Here is a 22,887-nt window from a genome sequence, read left to right as displayed (position 1 = left end):
AGAAAGAATGCTAGCAGATTTGTCAGGATTCAAGATGTGTTTTACAAATGAGAAATTAAAATTTGGACTTTAAACATTAGTTTGAGGGACAATACATTACTAATCTAGAATCAAATGCTTCCCTGATTTATGACATTTTCATGACTAAGCCAAAATTTACTCTCAGTCGTACATTTGTAAATTTAGAGTAACTACAGTGAAATCAAGAGTTTTACTTGGGCTTTACAGAGGTGTAAATGGGAGCATTTTGTCCCAATGGGGTTGCGTATGGTTTAAGTCAGGACAGAGTTTGAGCCTTAGGGTTCATTTTAATTAACATTAAAATAAATACTCAAAAATGGATAGCTTCTACATAGACAGGACCAAGGAAACCATTTTTTTCTTCGTTAATTGTTAGTTGTTCTCACATAGGAATACTACAGCCTAAAGTACCTCTGGCTACAAGCCACCAACAGGATGTTTTATGTACAAACATTAATTCACAATATCTATCTGGATAGAGAAAACACATCCCATATACTACTAATCTAAGAGTGAGGAAGAGCTAACAATTACTGCTGCTGCTAGTACCAATCACTAACCTGTGACAGGAATTGAAAGCTTTTCATGGGCACCAATGTAACTAGCTGTAGTCTTAAAAATGATTGCTAGCTTGAAAGAGAGAGATGGGCAGCGAGTGATAGAAGAAATAAATCCATAGAACAGCTTCATATGTTTAAGTCTTTCAATGGTCCAGGAGCTCTTAACAAAACAAAAACATAGGCCCAAAACTCAGGAGTCTGTACATTCATGAATATTTCTGACAGGAAATCTCTCTCAAATCTCTGAAACCTGCACATCAAACACCAAATTAAACTTAATGGCCTAATTTAAAGCCTACTGAAATTGTTAGATCAGGCCCTGAAAGAATAGAGGTGAGAAAAATTGTCTCTTACAGAGTAAACAACAGGAAAAAAGTCTTATCTTTTCTGTTTAAGGGGATGAAAGAGTAACTATACATTAAGGAGTGACCTGTACCAACAACACTGTAAAACGTAAAGAAAACAACCCAGTAGCCAGTAGTACAGAAAACTGCTGAATCTCAGAAATCCTTTCTGAAACCCACAGAACATTCATAGAATCATAGAATCATAGAATCTCAGGGTTGGAAGGGACCTCAAGAGGTCATCTAGTCCAACCCCCTGCTCAAAACAGGACCAAACCCAACTAAATCATCCCAGCCAGGGCTTTGTCAAGCCTGACCTTAAAAACCTCTAAGGAAGGAGATTCCACCACCTCCCTAGGTAAACCATTCCAGTGCTTCACCACTCTACTAGTGAAAAAGTTTTTCCTAATATCCAACCTAAACCTCCCCCTCTGCAACTTGAGACCATTACTCCTTGTTCTGTCATCTTCTACCACTGAGAACAGTCTAGATCCATCCTCTTTGGAACCCCCTTTCAGGTAGTTGAAAGCAGCTATCAAATCCCCCCTCATTCTTCTCTTCCGCAGGCTAAACAATCTCAGTTCCCTCAGCCTCTCCTCGTAAGTCATGTGCTCCAGCCCCCTAATCATTTTTGTTGCCCTCCGCTGGACTCTCTCCAATTTATCCACATCCTTCTTGTAGTGTGGGGCCCAAAACTGGACACAGTACTCCAAATGAGGCCTCACCAGTGCTGAGTAGAGGGGAATGATCACATCCCTCGATCTGCTGGAAATGCCCCTACTTATACAACCCAAAATGCCATTAGCCTTCTTGGCAACAAGGGCACACTGTTGACTCATATTCAGCTTTTCGTCCACTGTAACCCCAAGGTCCCTTTCTGCAGAACTGCTGCCCAGCCATTCGGTCCCTAGTCTGTAGCAGTGCATGGGATTCTTCCGTCCTAAATGCAGGACTCTGCACTTGTCCTTGTTGACCCTCATCATATTTCTTTTGGCCCAATCCTCTAATTTGTCTAGGTCCCTCTGTATCCTAGCCCTACCCTCCAGCGTATCAACCACTCCTCCCAGTTTAGTGTCATCTGCAAACTTGCTAAGGGTGCAGTCCACACCATCCTCCAGATCGTTAATGAAGATATTGAATAAAACCGGCCCCAGCACCGACCCTTGGGGCACCCCACTTGATACCGGCTGCCAACTAGACATGGAACCATTGATCACTACCCGTTGAGCCCGACCATCTAGCCAGTTTTCTATCCACCTTACCATCCATTCATCCAGCCCAGACTTCTTTAACTTGCTGGCAAGAATGCTGTGGGAGACTGTATCAAAAGCTTTGCTAAAGTCCAGAAATAGCACATCCACTGCTTTCCCCTCATCCACAGAGCCGGTTATCTCATCATAGAAGGCAATTAGATTAGTCAGGCATGACTTGCCCTTGGTGAATCTATGCTGACTGTTCCTGATCACTTTCCCCTCCTTTAAGTGGTTCAGAATTAATTCCTTGAGGACCTGTTCCATGATTTTTCCAGGGACTGAGGTGAGACTGACTGGCCTGTAGTTCCCTGGATCTTCCTTCTTCCCTTTTTTAAAGATGGGCACTACATTAGCTTTTTTCCAGTTGTCCGGGACCTCCCCCAATCGCCATGATTTTTCAAAGATAATGGCCAATGGCTCTGCAATCTCATCGGCCAACTCCTTTAGCACCCTCGGATGCAGCGCATCCAGCCCCATGGACTTGTGCTCATCCAGCTTTTCTAAATAGTCCCGAACTACTTCTTTCTCCACAGAGAGCTGGTCACCTCCTCCCCATACCGTGCTGCAGAGTGCAGCTGTCTGGGAGCTGACCTTGTCTGTGAAGACAGAGGCAAAAAAAGCATTGAGTACACTAGCTTTCTCCACATCCTCTGTCACTAGGTTCCCTCCCTCATTCAGCAAGGGGTCCACACTTTCCTTGACTTTCTTCTTGTTGCTAACATACCTGAAGAAACCCTTCTTGTTACTCCTAACATCTCCGGCTAGCTGCAACTCCAAGTGTGATTTGGCCTTCCTAATTTCACTCCTGCATGCCTGAGCAATACTTTTATACTCCTCCCTGGTTATTTGTCCAAACTTCCACTTCTTGTAAGCTGTTTTTTTTGTGTTTAAGACGAGCAAGGATTTCACTGTTAAGCCAAGCTGGTCACCTGCCATATTTACTTTTCTTCCTACACATCGGGATTGTTTGTTCCTGCAACCTCAATAAGGATTCTTTAAAATACAGCATTAAGGACAGCTGCACTAGAAGTCTCTGCCATTAGAGAAATACAGCACAAAATTGCAGAAATTTCATCTCAGGAAACCTTCCCAAATGGAACTGTGTGGGAACATGGGGTTGTCCAAGCAAAGTGTAGAAGCAGAAAATCTGGGGGACAGATGCACTCATAAATCAGTGACCAGATAGGGGTACAGTGCTAAGCCTGGGACTCTATTAAAGGTTGTCTACTATTTACAAAATTGTTTGAAAACCATGTATTGTTAGGAGATTACAATAACTTATATTTTAGCTCTTCAATCTTTCTCTTAAAAGTCAGCTATGGGTTGTAATAAAACATATTTAAGATATTTTCATATAGGTATACAATATGTATTTTAACTTGTTTTTTGGGGGGGGAGGTGGGGGGAATTAAAATACAAGTGGTATTGTCAGGTTAACTATTACATGGATATGAGTACAATGTCTTGTTTCAATATATTTTAAACATTATAAACAACTCAAACAATATCACACAAAAAAAGTACAACATGGTAACTGTAATTGTGCCATTTTAGACTGACAATCAACTGAAGTTAGTTGATTCATCTGTAGTTGTTTGGTTATTTAATTTGGGTATTTGAGGTCTGTTGGGGAGAGGGGAAAGGATTATCTTTATATTGCAATTAATTGCCATCGTATTAATTATAATTATAGTGTCTGATCCAAAGTCCACTGAAGTCTATGGAAAGACTCTAGTAAGCTTCAGTGGGCTTTGGATCAAGCCCCTAGCCCAACAATGAAACAATATATTACAGATGGATTAAAATTATGCTCTGGAAGTCAGGAAAGCAAACTTTGTTTAAAGAAATCTTAGAAAGGCCATCTTCCAACTCTTTGAATGATGCCTTCACTTCAAAACCCATCTCTCTCTCTCTACTATCCATTACTTTTTAGTTGCAATGCAGGCAAAGTCAAGTGAAGAAAAGTTTTTTTGATTAATGTTAATTCATCTGTCTGGACCTGGATTGTATAGTGGATTGTATGTAGGAGGCAAAACAGATATTTGTTCCTTTCTCTTCTTATTTCATTTGTTTGCAGGACTGGATTTGTGCTTCATACAGACTCTTATGGCCAGAAGGGAGTATTCCTGATTTTCATTTGGGATATTCAAAATCAGAATGAGGCTCAGGGTAACCTGTCTCAGCCAGATGACAAGGAAAATGTGATATTGATAATCCCTTCATGTTTGTGTGCTACATTTGGACACATCATTGTAAAACCATTCTCAGTAAATAGTGTCATCCTCAGATTCATGGCTTGGAACCTTTGGCATCAGGTTTTTAACTACATCATGGATTGTAACCCTCTCTCTTAGATGGGATGTCCAAAATTCTAATGTTGCAGTAGAACTGTTGACTTTTCAAACACTCATTTTCCTGAAGTGCCTGTACACACACAGTTTTCAGTCCACTGTGTTTTTATTACACTTTTTCCCACTATTTGTTATTTACATTTCAGTGGACACTCCTTGCAGTTTCATTCCCTCAGTTTTATTTCACTTGGTCTCAAAGGAGACCATGGAAGTTTGAAAGGTATTTAGTTTAAAATTAAGAGATGCCAGAAGTTCCATTATTGAAGTTGCCCATAAGGTGTTGGAAAATGCAGAGGCCACCCTGGGAGGAAGCTATACCTATGACTTGCACTCCCCATATATGAGGTGCAAAGTCTTGTGCACCTAAGGCATTGGAAAATGCAGAGCCCACCCTAGCCGTCAAAGAAGACTTCAGACCTATGGCAAAGTCATGTCCATCACTTTTAAAATTAAGATTGTTTTAGGCATTTTTTGTTCTTTGTTTACATTAGATTTTTAAAATGCACAGAGATTGTGAGTTTCAAAGGCTTGGACTCATTTTTCCCCTCTCTAGTTCAGGAGGCCAGATACTGACTGGAAGAAAGATGATTTAATAAGGATACCAATGTCAACCTGGGAAGCAATTTAGCACTGTGGGGATGTGGTTGCTAAAGTGTGTATCATATATGAAGCAGTAATGCAGAACACTCTCTAAAGGAACATGTAAAACAAAAAACCCACTCCAAAATTTTGCCTGGAATCTAGAAATCAGGACAGGAGGCATTTATTATTTTCTAGCCTCCTCACAGGAAATGCTACCATGCCAGAACATCTCATCTCCCTTGTCTTCTTTTCCACCTCACTGCAATTGCCTCTGGCCTGGCCTGTGTGTCTATTGTTCTCAGACACCATGGCAAATGGAACAATACAAAAACAGGCTGACCAACCATTCTTTCCCCTTTCCCAGCAATGCAACATAATTCTAATCTAGAACTGCTACAATAATAGTGATTGTGTGTAAATGTATTTTATATGTTTTACCTTAAGTAATACAAAAATACATTTATATTACCTTAAGTAATTAACAGAAATACGACTATTAATTATTTTGTGGATACTTCTAAAGCATGTCACAGACATTTACACACAATCACTATTATTGTAGCAGTTCTAGATTAGTATTATGTTGCATCGCTGGGAAGGGGGAAAGAATGGGAGATCATCCTGTTTTTGTATTGTTCCATATATGTGTGTGTGTGTTTGTGTGTGTGTGTATGTGTTAGATTCATCATTTTAATGTCATGATATGTTCTTTTAGAATAACTTTATCAATATTAAGTTTATCCTTGATTTGGATTGGAATAGCAGAACAGTAACAGATAAAGTATTTGCCCAGGCCCCTGAAGTGACAACTGAATATGTCAAAGCCACATTTACTTGGGTTTTATGAGAGTTATTAAAAATATTTGGAGGAGAATTATTTGAGGAAACTTAAAAAATGTTTTTACATAAAATAAAGAGAATTGGAACAGAGGAAGTAACGTTTTCTCTAAGAAATAATGTTTAAGAAAATATACATATCTGAGTAAATCTTTAAGTCTTCAAGAGTCTTGCATTCTCTGTTCACACCTTCCTTAGATAATTATTATTAGTTTGAGGTTAAATAAGCATAACAAAGCATGCAAATGATGTTTGATCCTTTCCTGCAGTACATCCATCCGCTTGAAACAGGGCATGTCTAGCCTCAAACCACAAAAAGTAGGTACAAGTTACTGAGTCAGGATTTCCTGTCCTATAGTAATGACAGTTTGGACTTGATGATTTACATTATTATAAAAATAGCCTGTCCCCCAAAAGATTAAACTCACAGAGACTAGATGTTTTTCCCATTAAAGACAAAGGTAAAATCCTCAGTTTTCAATGGGAGCAGGATGGGGCACAGAGTGGGTACCAGTTACAGACTGTCGGTCTGATCCTGCTCCCATTGAAGACCATGGGCCATTTACCCACATTACAATCCAAATAACCTATGTTAAAAGAGCACTATTATGATTGCGAAGTCAAGTACCCAAAAGTTAGAAAATACCAGAATTAAGATTGCCTGTGCAAATTTATCCTGGCTTCCTTGCCAACTTGCATTATGATTCAGTCTCTAATTACATCATTATCACACTCTTTTTTCCTCACATACCCATGCGTCATTCAGTGATCAGACTGAACTGTGCTCATTTAATGAGCAGCTATTCAACATTTTGTTTTCTCCTTATTGTTCAAAGTGTGGCCCCAATTATTTTTTTTTTACCGCAGGCTCTTCAAACTCTGCACTGAAGATAGAATTATTCATTTTGTCATGGGCTTTTCTATGGCACTCATCACTATAGTATTCAAATGCATCACAAACATTAATTAATTTAGCTTCTCAAAACTCATATGCAGTTAGGGGTGGTATTATTCCCATTTTACGGATAGGGAGATGAGACAAAGAGAGATTAAGGTCAAAAGCAATCACTACTTTTGGGGCCCAATCTGAGACACTTAGAATTGTATTGCTTCAGAGTACTTAGCATTATATAGCACTTTATATACTCAAGCTCAGCTCCTGTTGACTTCAGCTGCAGATGTGAGTGCCAGCAATTCTGCAAATCAAGCCCAGGGTTTCAAGTTGAACACCCAGAAAATAAGGAACACCCAAGTAATGACCACCTCCAAAAGTCCGGTTTAAGTGACTGGCTAAGCATCACACAGAAATTCTGTGGTAGAGACAGGGATATAATCCAGTTCTCCAGGACAGCATTCAAGACCCCTTCTTCTCTTCCTGAAATCACCTGCTTCATTCACTACACACCTTCTATCTTCTACAAGAAATGGGGTAGGGGTCCTACAGACGACAGAGTCCTCCATTACATAATCTTCATTCATCCCCCAAATGGGTTTATCATGTGAAGTGAATAATGTAAGGATCTCATGGGAAAAAAAAGATTATGTGATTGTGTAATTAAAGACAAACATAATGTTTATGTACAAAGGGGCTGAATTAAGGTATCTCATAGTCTGCCATCCTCAACCCCCTCCCTTGTTGCCCAGCCAGTCCCAGTTCTCCAACCCCATGCCAGCTCCTTGTCAAATATATCTCTCCTCCCTCTCACCCCTGCTCCCTCCACTAGTCCCAGTCTCCCCGCCCCCAGCCCCTCATCTGATTTTAGTGCCCCCCAGTCAACTGGGTCCCAGTCCCCCAATGCCAATTGCCTCACTGGATTCCCAGCCCCAGTCCCCTTGGCTAACCAGTCCCAGTCTGCACTCATCCTCCCTCACTAATCCCAGACTTCCCCCTCAAATCCTAGTCCCAGTTTCTTTTCCCTCCAGTCCACCTCACCAGATTATTTGTCCTAATCTACTCCTTTCCCCCTGCCCCGGTCCAGCTTTTGGCCTCTCTGCACTGGATTCAGATTGTTTCCTTCTCCATTCTACTTGGGTGCCAGTAGGAAGCCACTGAAAACACTGGAGAGACAAACTCCCTGCTTTCAGTTCCAGTGCCCAGCCCCACCATGGCCCAGAGGAACTAGGAGCAACCATTACAGGAAAAGTCTGTCTTCATCCCTATAGCCCTTGGCTAGAGCATGCTCAGCTGCTTTGAAGAAATGGCACATGTACAGTCTGGTCAGTGATAGTAGCTGTTAGAGCAGTGGTCCCCAACGTGGTGCCCATGGGTGCCATGGTGCCCGCCGGGGCATTTATGTGCTCTCGCCTAGTGCCTAGCAGGGGAGAGAAGCCGCAGCCCCGCACCTGATGGGGACAGAGAACTCAGGGGCTGCAGGCTGTGGGTGCCGGTGTTCTCTGTCCTCACAGCTTCTCTCTGGCTTCTCTCTTCTCTCTGGATTCATATATTATGTTATATTAAATATGATGTTTTTCATATTATTTAATGTACAAATACAAAATAAGCCTTGAAAAAGTTTTGGCGCCTGCCACACTCTTCTGAAAACATGAATATGCTACTGGCCACAAAAAGGTTGGGGACCACTGTGTTAGAGGTTTGAGCATGCACAGTGAGGACAGAATCTTTGAGAACTTTAGCTGCTAATATCTAAGTCGTCTCTATTGAACTGCAATTTTTCAAAGGCTTATAACTTGGATAAATTTCAGCGGATTTTCACAAGGATAGAAAAAGACATAGTCCTGACACAAGGGCAACTCCCTGCCAAATTTCAAGTCCCTGCTCCAAAGCTTGGGAACAGCACAGCATATAAAAGAAAAATCTAAAGATTTATTTTTAACATGGACAAAATACTTTATTTTTCCCTAGCTTAGTTCTTGGAAATGGCTGAACAGTTTTGGCTGAGATAGATAGATAGATAGATAGATAGATAGATAGATAGATAGATAGATAGATAGATAGATCACGCTAATGTAGACACTTCCATGTAAAATTTCAGCCAAAACAGTTCAAGTTTGGCAAAATTATAAGCAACTAAAACAAGGTATTATAATGAGAAGCACGAGATAACATTAATATAAGATGGTGCTACCAGCTCTGCATATAGTAAAGTAGATAAAAGAATGATAACTATTGTTTAATCTCTCTGTATACTATATGTATAATACAGTATACCTCCTTCTATATGCATCTCCTTTTCTTTCAAGACCACTGTGGCATTACACCCTTTTTATTAACTATTTTCTAAATCTCTCTATTCATATATATTGCACAATCTATAAATGGAATCAAATTCTATTCTAATTCATTGTAGGGAATCACTTCGCTTTGGCTATCTCATCAGTTGCATCCATTGGAGTCATTGAGTTATGCACATGCAGTTTTGTAGCTACATCACAGAATACAGAGCTATACAAACTGATAGTGAAAGTGTGAGCATCTCGTTCTAATAATAAACATTTAATTTAACTAAAAAAACACTCAGTATCATATGAATAATTAAACATAATTTACATTGCCACTGATTAAAATTACTAGCACACTAAAAGATGTTAATAATCCTATTGGATATTCAAAATCTGCATTTCAAGAAACAGCAAAAGGAGAGTAAAAGCTAGTATTTTTTGTTTGTTAATTATACCCTAAGAGACACTATGCTGTCGTCATCTGTTTTATTCAAGAAGCATTAGACAATCAAAGAAAGTATATTAGAACCTGAAATTATCTCCCTTCCTCTCTCCCTCTTTTATTTTAATTTATTTTAACTAAAAGCAGGAATTTAATCTTTGTTTTGAATAGAGAATACAGAGTATCTACCCCAATTGTACAATATATACTCTGAGAGAAAGCACTGGATTTTCTCAAAATTTTCAATTTGTTGATGAGTCTGTGAATTAAAATTAATGGAAGTTGGACAATTTAAGAAATACGTGATGTCAGCCTCACCTATTTTTGGTGTCCCTCTCACTAAGAGGCTTGTGTGCAGAGGGGAACAGGGGTATGCAAGAGCCTTGGGCTGGAGGTGAAGTTGAGTGTTGAAGCCATAACATTTCATAGACTCCCCACAGCACTATCTAAGAGCCTCAGCACTGATGGTGGGAATACAGAGAAGTGAATCTCTGTTCATATGAACTTCTCTAGTTCATCAGAGTGAAGTTCCACTCTGATAGCGCATAGGAGGTTTGTCAGAGGGGAGATCCTCTCTGCAATACTTTGCCCCTGCCTCTCTCCCAGCTCAAGCACATTTATCCCACCACACTCCACACACAGGCACAATTCCCCCATTGTCTGTGCTCAGCCTCATGCTCCCTCTCTCTAGCCATATGCTCCTCTATTGACTAGCTAAAGGACCAAGCACACCATTCTCCCACCATGTCCCTCCACAACATATTATCCCAAACACCAACTAAGAAAGTGTGACTAAGGATTGAGAAGGAAGGCTGCCTATGGGTATGTATAGGAGCGTGGTGGAGCAGGGCTGTGTGAGATAAACAGTGGGGACAATATTTTGAGGGCTGTGGGAGAACCAGGTCATTTGTGTGTGGGAGAGGGATAATCAGGATTTTGTGTGGGGAGCCACATGGCTGTAGAAAGAGCATTAGACTTCCCACCATAGAAGCCTCTACCATGGCTGTAGAAAGAGCAGGGAAAGGGACTTCCCACTACAGAAGCCTCTTCCACTCAACCTCTGTCAGTCACACACATCACATTCATCTCGCCCCCGAGCTACTCATCTCCAAGGTATTTGTATGTACGTGCACATACATATATATGAATATTCTTACAACAGAGTGAGTGGGATTAATATCAAATATACAGAGCCTAAATTAAGCATAGTTAAGGAGTGTCAAGCTGCTGAAGAAAATTATACTACTGGATCCACTCCATCAATACTTATCAGAAAAATACTCTTAGACTTTCTTTGAAGTCTGGTAGTTTTGCCTTAGTAAGTAGATCAGGTCTTATAACTAATGGTTTGTCACAGTATAGATTTGGAAAATGATTGCTTGGAATTACTTAAAAAATAAAAATAAAAGTTACATTATTTCTTTGGTTTAACCATTTAAAAAGTAGTAACATTGGAGTAACAGTTTAAAACCACAATCATATTGCCTGATTGTTAAACCCAGTAGATGAAGCAGTGCAAGAAGGCAAGCAGGAGAGAACCATTGCTCTTTCTTCAGCACCTCGGCCAATCCAAAGGCAGCAGGATCTCTGCACAGAGCTTTCTGAAAGCAGTTATGCTAGCTCCAATTCCTTCTTCTATAGATCAGAGAAGAGTGGAATCTGTGACACTCCCATCTCTACCTCCTTTGTGACAAGCCACTGGCCCTAATTATTAGCATTCTTGCTGTCTGTCAGCTGCCTTTGAAGCCATGCCAACGTAGCAAAAGTCATGGATTTTTTTTTAAACCATGGAAACAACAATTTCTGTCACAAACATGACAAAAACATGGCTTTATAATACTTACTACAATTTGGAGGCTTATTCTGCTTCTATTGAAGTCGATGAAAATTATGCTATTAACTTCAATGAGAGGAAGAACATGACCACAATTGGCTCAAGGAGCACTATATAAGATTATATTTAAAAATATATTAACTTACTTGAAAACTGGATGGCAAACCCAGATTTGCTTATATAAAAGTCTGTGTCGAATTGGATAGTCACTACGTTCAGTGTGCTGTGAATGCCTTCTGGAATAAGAGATCCACTAATTTCCTTGAGTAGCATCTCATTTTCTGGTGGCCCATCCCAAACTCGTAATATATCATGTGATGCTTCGGTATCGAAAGCAAGAAACTGGAGGCTGTAAAGCATCATGATAGTTCTGTCAGCATTTTTTTTCCCCAGAAACATCTCTTTAATTATAATATTAAAATCAATATAGAAAGTAAATCTGAATTTACACAAATATTTCTCCACATTACTTTTGATACCATGAACCATAAAAGTAAAGATGTGAACATATATGAAACATACAAAGTATTTTGATAATGCTTTGAATTTTTCTTTGAATCTAACTATATTTGAGTTTACATACGGGTTGGGCTATTCAAATACAGGTTGAACCTCTCTAATCTGGCACCCTCGGGAGGTCAATATTTTAGTGAGCGGGTCTCTTTTTATTTTTATCTTGCCAAGAAGAATAAACAGAACAATGCTTGCAATGCTGCCTCACCAAGGCTTACCGGCTCTCTTCATAACAAAGTCTTAGTGTTGTTACATGATTTTACTGTTTTGGGACAAGGAAATAAACAGATAAAGCATTAAAAAAACAAAATAAAATCATGCCCAACCACAGATGTTGCCGGACCAGAGAGTGCTGGACTAGAGAGGTTCAACCTGTAATCCAAATGATTTTTTTTAAAGAGCATTTCAGGTATTATTTTCTTAGTCATGTTAAAATAACATCATGTTATATATGTCAAAATCTGATCAACACAAATTAAAATGTACCCATATAATTCTTTTGGAAATATATATGTTGTTTCAGTCAAGCATCTAATGATAAAGGATATGGAGGTAGATATTACCGCATCCGAGGTAGAAGCCAAACCTGAACAGCTTAATGGGACTAAATTGGGGGGCCCAGATAATCTTCATCCAAGAATATTAAAGGAACTGGTACCTGAAATTGCAAGCCCATTAGCAAGAATTTTTAATGAATCTGTAAACTCAGGGGTTATACCGTATGACTGGAAAATTGCTAACATAGTTTCTATGTTTAAGAAAGGGGGAAAAATGTGATCCGGGGAAATACAGGCCTGTTAGTTTGACATCTGTAGTATGCAAGATTTTGGAAAAAAAATTGAAGGAGAAAGTAGTTAAGGACACTGAGGTCAATGGTAATTGGGACAAATTACAACATGGTTTTACAAAAGGTAGATCATGCCAAACCAACCTGATCTCCTTCTTTGGGAAGGTAACAGATTTTTTAGACAAAGGAAACTCAGTGGATCTAATTTACCTCGATTTCAGTAAGGCATTTGATACAGTTCCACATGGGGAATTATTAGCTAAATTGGAAAAGATGGGGATCAATATGAAAATTGAAAGGTGGATAAGGAACTGGTTAAAGGGGAGACTACAACGAGTCGTACTGAAAGGTGAACTGTCAGGCTAGAGAGAGGTTACTAGTGGAGTTCCTCAGGGATTGGATTTGGGACCAATCTTATTTAATCTTTTGATTACTGACCTTGGCACAGAAAGTGGGAATGTGCTAATAAAGTTTGCGGATGACAAACAAACAAAAGTTGGGAGGTATTGCCAATACAAAGAAAGACCGGGATATCGTACAGGAAGATCTGGATGACCTTGTAAACTGGAGTAAAAGTAATAGGATGAAATTTAATAGTGAAAAGTGCAAGGTCATGCATTTAGGGAGTAATAAAAAGAATTATTGTTATAAGTGGGGGATGCATCAGTTGGAAGTAACAGAAGAGGAGAAGGACCTCAGAGTATTGGTTGATCACAGGATGACTATGAGCCGCCAATGGGATATGTCCGTGAAAAAAGCTAATTCGGTCTTGGGATACATCGGATGAGGTATTTCCAGTAGAGACAAGAAGGTGTTAGTACCATTTTACAAGGCACTGGTGAGACCTCATCTGGAATACTGTGTGCAGTTCTGGTCTCCCATGTTTAAGAAGGATGAATTCAAACTGGAACAGGTGCAGAGAAGGGCTACTAGGATGATCCAAGGAATGGAAAATCTGTCTTATGAAAGGATACTCAAAGAGCTTGGCTTGTTTAGCCTAACCAAAAGAAGGTTGAGGGGAGATATGTAGAGAGCAATCATATCTCCCCTCAACCTTCTTTTGGCTTGTGATGGGATGTTAGATGGGGTGGGATCTGAGTTAATACAGAGAATTCTTTCCTAGGTGTCTGGCTGGTGAGTCTTGCCCACAAGCTCAGGGTTTAGCTGATCGCCATATTTTGGGTCGGGAAGGAATTTTCCTCCAGGGCAGATTGGCAGAGGCCCTGGGGGTTTTTCGCCTTCCTCTGCAACGTGGGGCACGGGTCACTTGCTGGAAGATTCTCTGCACCTTGAAGTCTTTAAACCATGATTTGAGGATTTCAATGGCTCAGACATAGGTTTGATACAGGAGTGGGTGAGTGAGATTCTGTGGCCTGCGTTGTGCAGGAGGTCAGACTAGATGATCATAATGGTCCCTTCTGACCTTAAAGTCTATTATTCTATAAATTGTGATCAGATGCTTGACTTGAAATTAATTACTAAGCTGCCACCTATTCCTTCCGATGTTTCTCTTTTTTCACTTTGTCTTACGCTGGCTGTGCCCAATGGCTTTAGAGCCATATACTCTGTGTATGTGTGTGTAGGTACATGTGTTTGTGTGTTTTAACAGCTACTGGTTCTAAAACTAATCATACTATTTTAACTAATGAAATAATTTTACTACCTAACCCTACAAACCCTCACTCACAAGAGTAATGACACTCAGATTTGAGATGGGCTTAAACCAAAATCATTGATCAGACTTTTGTTAGACATATAGGCTTGGATCCACATTTTGGGGATTGAACCCTTCTCTATCACGAACATAAGCCCATATTTGCTTCAATTACAGTACCTGACAATATTTCCTGGATCTACTTCAATCATCCACATACAACGCAGATTATTGTCATAGGGAAAAGGATAGCCAGGAGATAAGATTCTTCCTGATGATTCTCCTTTAAAACGGCCTCCACATTCAGCTAATGAAAACACAATTCGAATTACATATCATTTTTATCACATTAAACATGATTCTACAAAATGTTTATATATTGCTGACCATAAGCATGTTAGGATTCAACACTTTATGAAATTATAACACAAGACAGAAGGAGGACTTAAAATGCTTTGGAAAGATAAGGTACTGGTGTATTTTTACTCACATGTTTATGTATTTTGCTATAATTCCTATGCTTTTCTGATAATTTTGAAGTCAATACAGTCATTATGGAACACACCGTGACATTTATTTTTAGTAAGAAAAACTCCCCACTTAAGACAATGCAGATCTTAGCTTAACAACTGAAAGCATGACAGAGCCATAAAGCATTAGGAGTAAAATAAATAACAGACATGTAAGCAGGAAAGAAAATGCAAAGTAAGAGAGGCAGAAAAAAACCTAAATAAAGCCAGAATATGCAGGCTGAAATTAAAAGTTTGGGCTTTAAAAGCAAAGTTGTAAAACTTTTTACCAAAGACGTATAATCATAGCAAAGCTGCATTATTTCTTAAATGAGAACAGACGGTAAGTTACTCCCTGTTAGCTGGCCTCAGCCAATCATTAATCAAACCTGAATAATTCATAATTCATAGCCCACCTCTGAGAAAACCTAATTTTTACAAAGACCCCTCAGGCCTTTTAAATCTCCTTATTTTGCTTTCCTTCCTTTTAAATCACTCTAATGCTTTCTCTTTTGGCCACACCAAAGCCAAAATAATGCTTTGATTAGATCTCTTGGTGTAGTTAAAATGCAGTTCAATTTTGATTTAACATCACCTAAAATATTTAGTTGAGAGATTTATTACCTTATAATTTATGAGCTCTGTGACAAAATGTAATTGAAACAGCACTCTTGATTGATTTTCCGACATAGAAGCAAATTTTCAGAGACAGGTAGTCCCTTCAAGATTCTCATATATTTTTAGGTATTTTCCCAACCTGATAACCCCTAAAAGGTCTTTTGAGAAATATTCCTTTGTGACTATTCAAGGCAAAGAATGGGATTGTTACTCTCACTGTAGACTTGGGGCATAAAATGAGTGCACTGTGAGAATAATATTATTTGTTGGTAGAAGAAAATAAAAAATATATATATTTGTTCCAAGAAACAATATTAGAAATTCTGTTCCAGATTTGAGGATAATGACAATGGAATGATTTTCTTCCCCCCACCATAAGGAATAGAGTATGACATAAACTGTTCATGGCAGTGGCAAACATACATTTGGTTCATTTCTGGTTATTACGGCTGCATGAAATTGGTAAATATATTTCCATACATTTTCCAACATTTTCTTTGCATCAGTGTCATAAAGATTTTTTTTTTGCATTGAAATGTGAACATTCAAATTATTAATCTGATTCTGACTATAATGTCAAATTACAAAACTGCTATCTTTTAGATGTTTTACTGTGACACTTTTTAGTATTAATATAAATTATTATTATTAGAGTTCTAAATTTCAAAACCTGACTTAATACTTATTAGAGATGTGTCATGATCTCAAACTTCAAGCCAGTATCAAGACTTTCTCTAAATTCAAGAATGTTTGAATTCAGGCGCTTGGTATGGCATATTATCAAGAAAAAGCAGGGCACAGCCACAAATTCCTGATTCAGAGCTCAACTAACTCACAGTTTGAAGGTGACTGGATCTGTTGTTTTGATTCAGACCCATCTCTACTTTAGAACATGTTCACTTTGTCATTAGTGCTGGACACAACTGAATACAATACTTTTAGTGATCTTCCTTTTCTATGTAGCTTAGCTGCTATATTGCTTGGCTGGGTTTCATCATCTTTTTTAACCAATTTCTCCAGTTTGTACTATTATTAAGACATCATTAAGCTCTAACAGTACTCTTGACAACATACAAAACCCAGAAGACATGGAGCTACGTGGAAGACATAGGATATATAATGTATTATTTAGAGGTACCCCAATATAACGCGGTCCTCGGGAGATAAAAAATCTCAGCGTGTTACAGGTGAGACCGCGTTATATCAAACTTGCTTTGCCCCCCTCCCTCATTCCTTGTTCCCTGACCACCCCTTCCAGAGACCCGCATCCTTAATCACCCCCAGGATCCCACCCCCTACCCAACCCACCCTGTCCTCTGACTGCTCCGACCTCTATCCACCCCTACCTGCCCCCTGACAGACACTCACCTGCAGCGGTGGGAAGCGGAGCAGCCCAGCCCCAGTCCGCTCCACCCTGCCAGCTCCCAGCCACGGCGCTCCGCTTCCCACCATTGGTGAGTGAGGAGAGGTTGAGGAAAGGAAGCCCCCCCCACTCACCTTCTGACATTGGACAAGCCCCCCCCACTCACTGCGGCCCCAGCCTACTCTGCTTTCCTTGCCCCGACCCCAGCCATGTCACTGGGGGGCAGCTGGGGAAAGGTCCTGCACTCACCTGCGGCAGGAAGTGGAGCGCCACGGCTGGGAGCTGGCAGAGTGGAGCTGGCTGGGGCTGGGCTGCTTCACTTCCCGCTGCCAGTGAGTGTGGGGAGGTTGGGGAAAGGATGCCCTCCGTACTCACCTGTGGCGGGAAGTGGAGCGCTGTGGCTGGGAGCTGGCGGAGTGGCTGGGCTGCTCCACTTCCGCCACTGCTGGTGAATGCAGGGACGATCCCTTCCCCCAAGCCCCCCTCTCCCGAGTGACATGGCTGGGGCCGGGGCCGGTGCGAGGGAAGCAGAGTGGGCTGCTCCCGGCCCCCTGCTAATCCCTTGGGCACTCTGGGACTGGGGGCCCCCAAAAGTGCCCTCCCACAGCTCCTTCCCCCCAGATTCAGGGGGGGAGAGCCCCTGACCGCCCTCGTGACCCTCTGCCTCTTATCAAACCCCTCAGCCCCAGCCTGGCCCGACACCCTTAACACACTGCTCAGAGCAGCATGTCAGAGCTTTACCGTGTTGTATGAGAACCCATGTTCTATCGGGTCACATTATATCGGGGTAGAGGTGTATTCTATAGATCTACATTTTGGTCTTTATTTTATTTAACATGAATAAGCAAGCTATATTAAGGAATGTAGAATCAAATAGCATCATTTTATAGTTGCTGTCAACACCTACTTTTCTTTTCCTCTTCTTATACCTTGACTATATACAAATCTTGCACAGGTTTCACTAAAGTTATTTTAAGAATCTATTTAATCAAACCAGTACAAACTCCTGTATGGACACACTTAATTAGATTTATAACTGGCATATAGCAATTTAACAAACTCTTGTCTGGATACATTTAATTTGGTTTCCAACTGAATTATATCTTCAAAAATAAACTGAATTGTGGATCATCATAGAGGACAAAAGACTTTGTTGATTGCTCTCCCCACCCCATGAAGACAAGATATGTAGGTGAATTCCTCCCATCAGATGAGCTGGCTGGCCAGAGAAGGAGGGAATGAATAAAGATCCCTAACAAGGAGAAACTGCATCTCTACACTGCTGGACTCTTGAGGGCAAGGTTTTATAGGCATAAGCAAGAGATCCAGAGTGTTTAGCCTGGGTTAGCTGTAAGGGATATATCCAGCTTGCTTATTACAGAAGCTTCTATTACCTTTTGAAACTTAAGACTAACTTATTTATGTGTGTATGTTTACAAGCTTTAATCCTATAAATAACTCTATTTCCTTTTCATAGTTAATAAATCTTTAGATAGTTTATTATAGGATTGGCTACAAACTTTTTCTTTGGTATGAGATTTAAGGTGCAATTGACCTGGGGTAAGTGATTGGTCCTTTTAGACTGAAAGTAACCTGACTATTGTTGCAGTTTTTGGTGTAAGGGACCATCTATCAACAAGACAACTTTGACTAGATAACAAAATAGATTGACGTACTCAAAGGGACTGTTTGTGACTCCATGGGTGGGCTGTTATAAGTGCCTGAGGAGTTCACACTGAATAAATGGCAGGTGAAACCTAAGTATAATTTAGGGTTTGTGCCCTGCTTCTTAATAGTCTGACCTGAGGTTCATATTCACTGTCTTGAGACAGCTTGGCTGCCTTCATGACTCCAAGTTGGTAGACTTGCTAGCCCAGGAAGGACTTCTTATCCAACAGGAGGGAGGGATCACTCAGTGTTTTGAGCATTGGCCTGCTAAACCCAGAGCTGTGAGTTCAATCCTAGAGGGGGCCATTTGCGGTAAAAATCTGTCTGGGGATTGGTCCTGCTTTGAGAAGGTGTTTGGACTAGATAACCTCCTGAGGTCCCTTCCAACCCTGAAATTCTATGATGATCACTAGTTCTAAGGACCAACAAAATATTGGGATATTTTTGTTATGATGACCAATTGTTAATTTGAAAGATATGTTTAATTCATTTTAATAGTATGCTTATTCTTGGCTAGACAGGATCTTAGAATGAATGGCTATGCAGAGGCATAAGACAGAACAAGACACCTACGAGTTTTTCACAGAAATTAGGTCTGAGCATAAAGGGGCATGTGCAAACTTTTTGCCTGTTATCCTCAGCCCCCTCTTGAGAGAATGTGCGCAAAGAGGAACATAGATGGAACCTTGGCTTCCATCTAGCCAATGACAAATTATTATCCCTTCCTCTCTCTCTCTCCGATTCCCAAATCCTAGAATCCTAGAATATCAGGGTTGGAAGGGACTTCAGGAGGTCATCTAGTCCAACCTCCTGCTCAAAGCAGGACCAATCCCCAACAAAATCAAATGAGGAGGAGTGCCTCTTCTTCTCTGCACTATTTGTGAGGCAACACACTATGTGTCACCCTTTATATAGGGCTGTAGCAAAACCACACTCTAACCACCTTCCTCCTGTTGTGTACTACACTATTCCTAATATTTGACATTTGCACTCTATTATGTAAAAAATATTTACATGTGAAAAGTGCTTTATAACTAATCATATTAGTGGAATATACTGACTGGTTTTACAAATAGTTCAGCAAGTCAAGACTGTAGATACCTTTTCTAAGTTACCTGTAAATGTTAAAAACTACAAGAAACTCATTTCACTACAATTTCTGTTATGCATTCCTGTATTAATATTTACTTTCCTGATTGTCTAGGATTTACTTTCCTGATTTCAGATGCCAAGAAGTGATATATTTAGCAGGTTGAGACAGGTTTTCCAGATCACACACAAAATTAACAAGCTTCTAGAAAACATAAAAGCCTAAGGATCTCTCTCTCTCGCTCCTTTTTTTTTTAAACACAGTAGAGTTTTCATTAAAGTTAAAAAGAGTCTACTACCAATACAGGATGGCAGAGGATAGTCCCATGCCCTTCTTTCCCCTGTCATACACTTTAGAAGGCTACTTCCATGGAGTGTGTAACCTGGATTGCATCCATAAATGATGGTGCTGCCAGCAAAATGGCCTTGGTCACTGATCTTGTATCCAAATTGTGGCACACCAGGATCCTCACAGTGTGAAAGCTCAAAACCTGTAATGAGAATAAAGAGTGGAGTAACAGAATTAAAATGATAACACATTTGAGAAATTAAACACTTTTTGTCTTCCAGTTTGAACACAGCATATTTTTATTTTTCATTTGGCAACACATTTAAGGTTTGTTTGTTTGTTTTCTTAAATGAGACTAGAAAACTAGCCAATGGGCAGTGATCAATGGCTCGATGTCTAGTTGGCAGCCGGTATCAAGCAGAGTGCCCCAGGGGTCGGGCCTGGGGCTGGGTTTGTTCAACATCTTTATTAATGATCTGGATGATGGGATTAATTGCATCCTCAGCAAGTTCACAGATGACATGAAGCTGGGGGGAGAGGTAGATATGATGGAGGGTAGATATAGGGTCCAGAGTGACCTAGACAAATTGGAGGATTGGGCCAAAAGAAATCTGCTGAGGTTCAACAAGGACAAGTGCAGAGTTCTGCACTTAGGAAATAAGAATCCCATGCACCACTACAGGCTGGGGACCGACTGGCTAAACAGAAGTTCCGCAGAAAAGGACCTGGGGATTACAGTGGACGAGAAGCTGGATATGAATCAGCAGTGTGCCCTTGTTGCCAAGAAGGCCAATGGCATATTGGGCTTTATTAGTAGGAGCATTGCCAACAGATCGAGGGAAATGATTATTCCCCTCTAATCGGCACTGGTGAGACCACACTTGGAGTATTGCATCCAGTTTTGGTCCCCCCACTACATAAGGAATTTGGACAAATTGGAGAGAGTCCAGCAGAGGGCAATGAAAATGCTGGGGCACATGACTTATGAGGAGAGGCTGAGGGAACTAGGCTTATCTAGTCTGCAGAAGAGAAGAGTGAGGGGGGATTTGATAGCAGCCTTCAATTACCTGAAGGGGGGGTTCCAAAGAGGATGGAGTTAGGATGTTCTGAGTGGTGGCAGATGACAGAACAAGAAACAAGGGTCTCAAGTTGCAGTGGGGGTGGTCTAGGTTGGATATTAAGAAAAACTATTTCATTAGGAGGGCGGTGAAGCACTGGAATGGGTTGTCTAGGGAAGTGGTGGAATCTCCATTCTTAGAGGTTAAGACCCAGCTTGACAAAGCCCTGGCTGGGATAATTTAGTTGGGGCTGGTCCTGCTTTGAGCAGAGGATTGGACTATATGACCTCCTGAGGTCTCTTCCAACCCTAATATTCTATGATTCTAAGGTCGATAGAAAAGTACAGGATTTTCAAAGGAGAGCCTAGGAAAAATACTGTGATTACCTGTGAGACCAATCCAGAATTCCTCATTCAGATATTGAGTAAAGTCTTCTGGACTGGGTGCACGTGTGTGTGCGTGTTTTAAAGAACAGATATTTTTACCAATCACTCAGTGACTTCAGGTAGAATTTTCAAAAGCACCTAAGTGCTTAAGTCCCACTTTCAAAAGATACTAGGGCACATAGGAGCCTTAGACTAGGTTTACACTGCAATCTATAGGTGTGACTGCAGCATACATAAACTACTTAGATCAAAGCTATCTTAAGTAACAATAGCAGTGAAGTCATGGCAGCACAGGCAGCTACAACTTGACTATGTATCCAGGGTCCTTGGTGGGCAAGGCTAGACTTTGCAGCTGCAGCTTTGCTGCTATTATTACTGGAGCTAGCTTTGATCTTTAGCATGTGCTGCAATCATACCTCCAGCATGACTGCAGTGTAGACATACCCTAAGTCTCACTGGAAGTCTTTGGACTTGTCTATACCAATTAGACCATTGCAAGCTGGGGTGTAAATGTGGACCCTGCTATCATGCACCAAAAATTCTGTAGTTTTCTCTAACCTACCCCACCCTGAAACAAAAGGAGATTAAAACACACTATAGTGGGCTATTAGTGAGTGGCAGCAGGGTTCACACTAACATCTACTGCATGGTAGATTTACATCCCAGCTTCACATGAACTAAGTGTTTGTGTAAACAAGTCCTCAATGAATGACATTAAACAGGCTTTAAATTCTTCATGCCATTTGATTTTCCTTAAGAAAGGTTATAAACTTTCCTATATTTAAGACATAGCCTTCAAAAACTGCATGTTTTTAGTGAATGTGCTGTTCACCTCTTCTTACTGCAGCTGCTATGCCTACGGCTCAGTTAGCCAGTGAAATACAAAACCTTTTGATTATTCTTAAGTTGAACTTGAACTGATCTAAAAAACAAAAACAACAAAAAAATTGAGGGCTCTATACATTTGGTTGGCAATTGCTTGTTACAAAGTGTAATGTACATATATGTGGTAAATTAAATTACAAAAAACTGTAGCACTATCAGTGAATAAAAATGTGCATGGACAATAGTCTGAATTGAAAAGCAGAGTATATTGAGTTTAATTTGCTGAAATTATCAATATTCTGAAAAAGTCAGAGTTTTCCTTGTCTTTATTATGTATTTCAGCTCACAATCCTTTCAGCTGAGAACCATGAAAACTTTTTTTTTAGTGCTGAGTAATTACATGGCTTGAAATGGCCATATGTACTATAAATACCATCTACTTCTAAAATGTGACAATAACTTATACCACAACACTAAAATTAATTGTCCAATTATCATGATGACACTTTGATTTAGTTTGACAACGAATGTGTAGGCGCTCATTAGCAAAATTGCAGAGCATAGTTGTTTGTTGTTGTTTTCTTTTCAAGCTTTACATTAAAACCCTCTCCTTTACAAAGCCACGTTGTTTGAATACAAACAAGCACTTTCATAATAGTTAAATATGTAAGGTTTTCTATTCTAATCCTGCTTTCAAAAGCTCATGACTTTCAGAACTGGGGGA

General features: G+C 40.1%; 1 protein-coding gene across 3 annotated transcripts in view; it reads right to left on the bottom strand.

Moving 5' to 3' along the window:
• The window catches only part of CSMD3 (CUB and Sushi multiple domains 3), a 1,155,643-nt gene that overhangs the window by 345,958 nt on the left and 786,798 nt on the right, over positions 1–22,887 (bottom strand). For all 3 annotated transcript variants that reach the window (XM_045006341.1, XM_045006342.1, XM_045006343.1), the window contains 3 exons: positions 19,905–20,096; positions 14,539–14,665; positions 11,551–11,753 (listed from right to left, as the gene is read on the bottom strand). In XM_045006341.1, the coding sequence (XP_044862276.1) occupies positions 11,551–11,753; positions 14,539–14,665; positions 19,905–20,096 (522 nt within the window). The remainder of the gene's footprint in view (positions 1–11,550; positions 11,754–14,538; positions 14,666–19,904; positions 20,097–22,887) is intronic.

The sequence above is a fragment of the Mauremys mutica genome, chromosome 2 (genome assembly GCF_020497125.1).
Source record: "Mauremys mutica isolate MM-2020 ecotype Southern chromosome 2, ASM2049712v1, whole genome shotgun sequence".
In the NCBI taxonomy this organism is placed as follows: Eukaryota; Metazoa; Chordata; order Testudines; family Geoemydidae; genus Mauremys; species Mauremys mutica.
The sequence above is the reverse complement of the archived record's forward strand: the minus strand, read 5'-3'. Positions and strand labels throughout refer to the sequence as shown.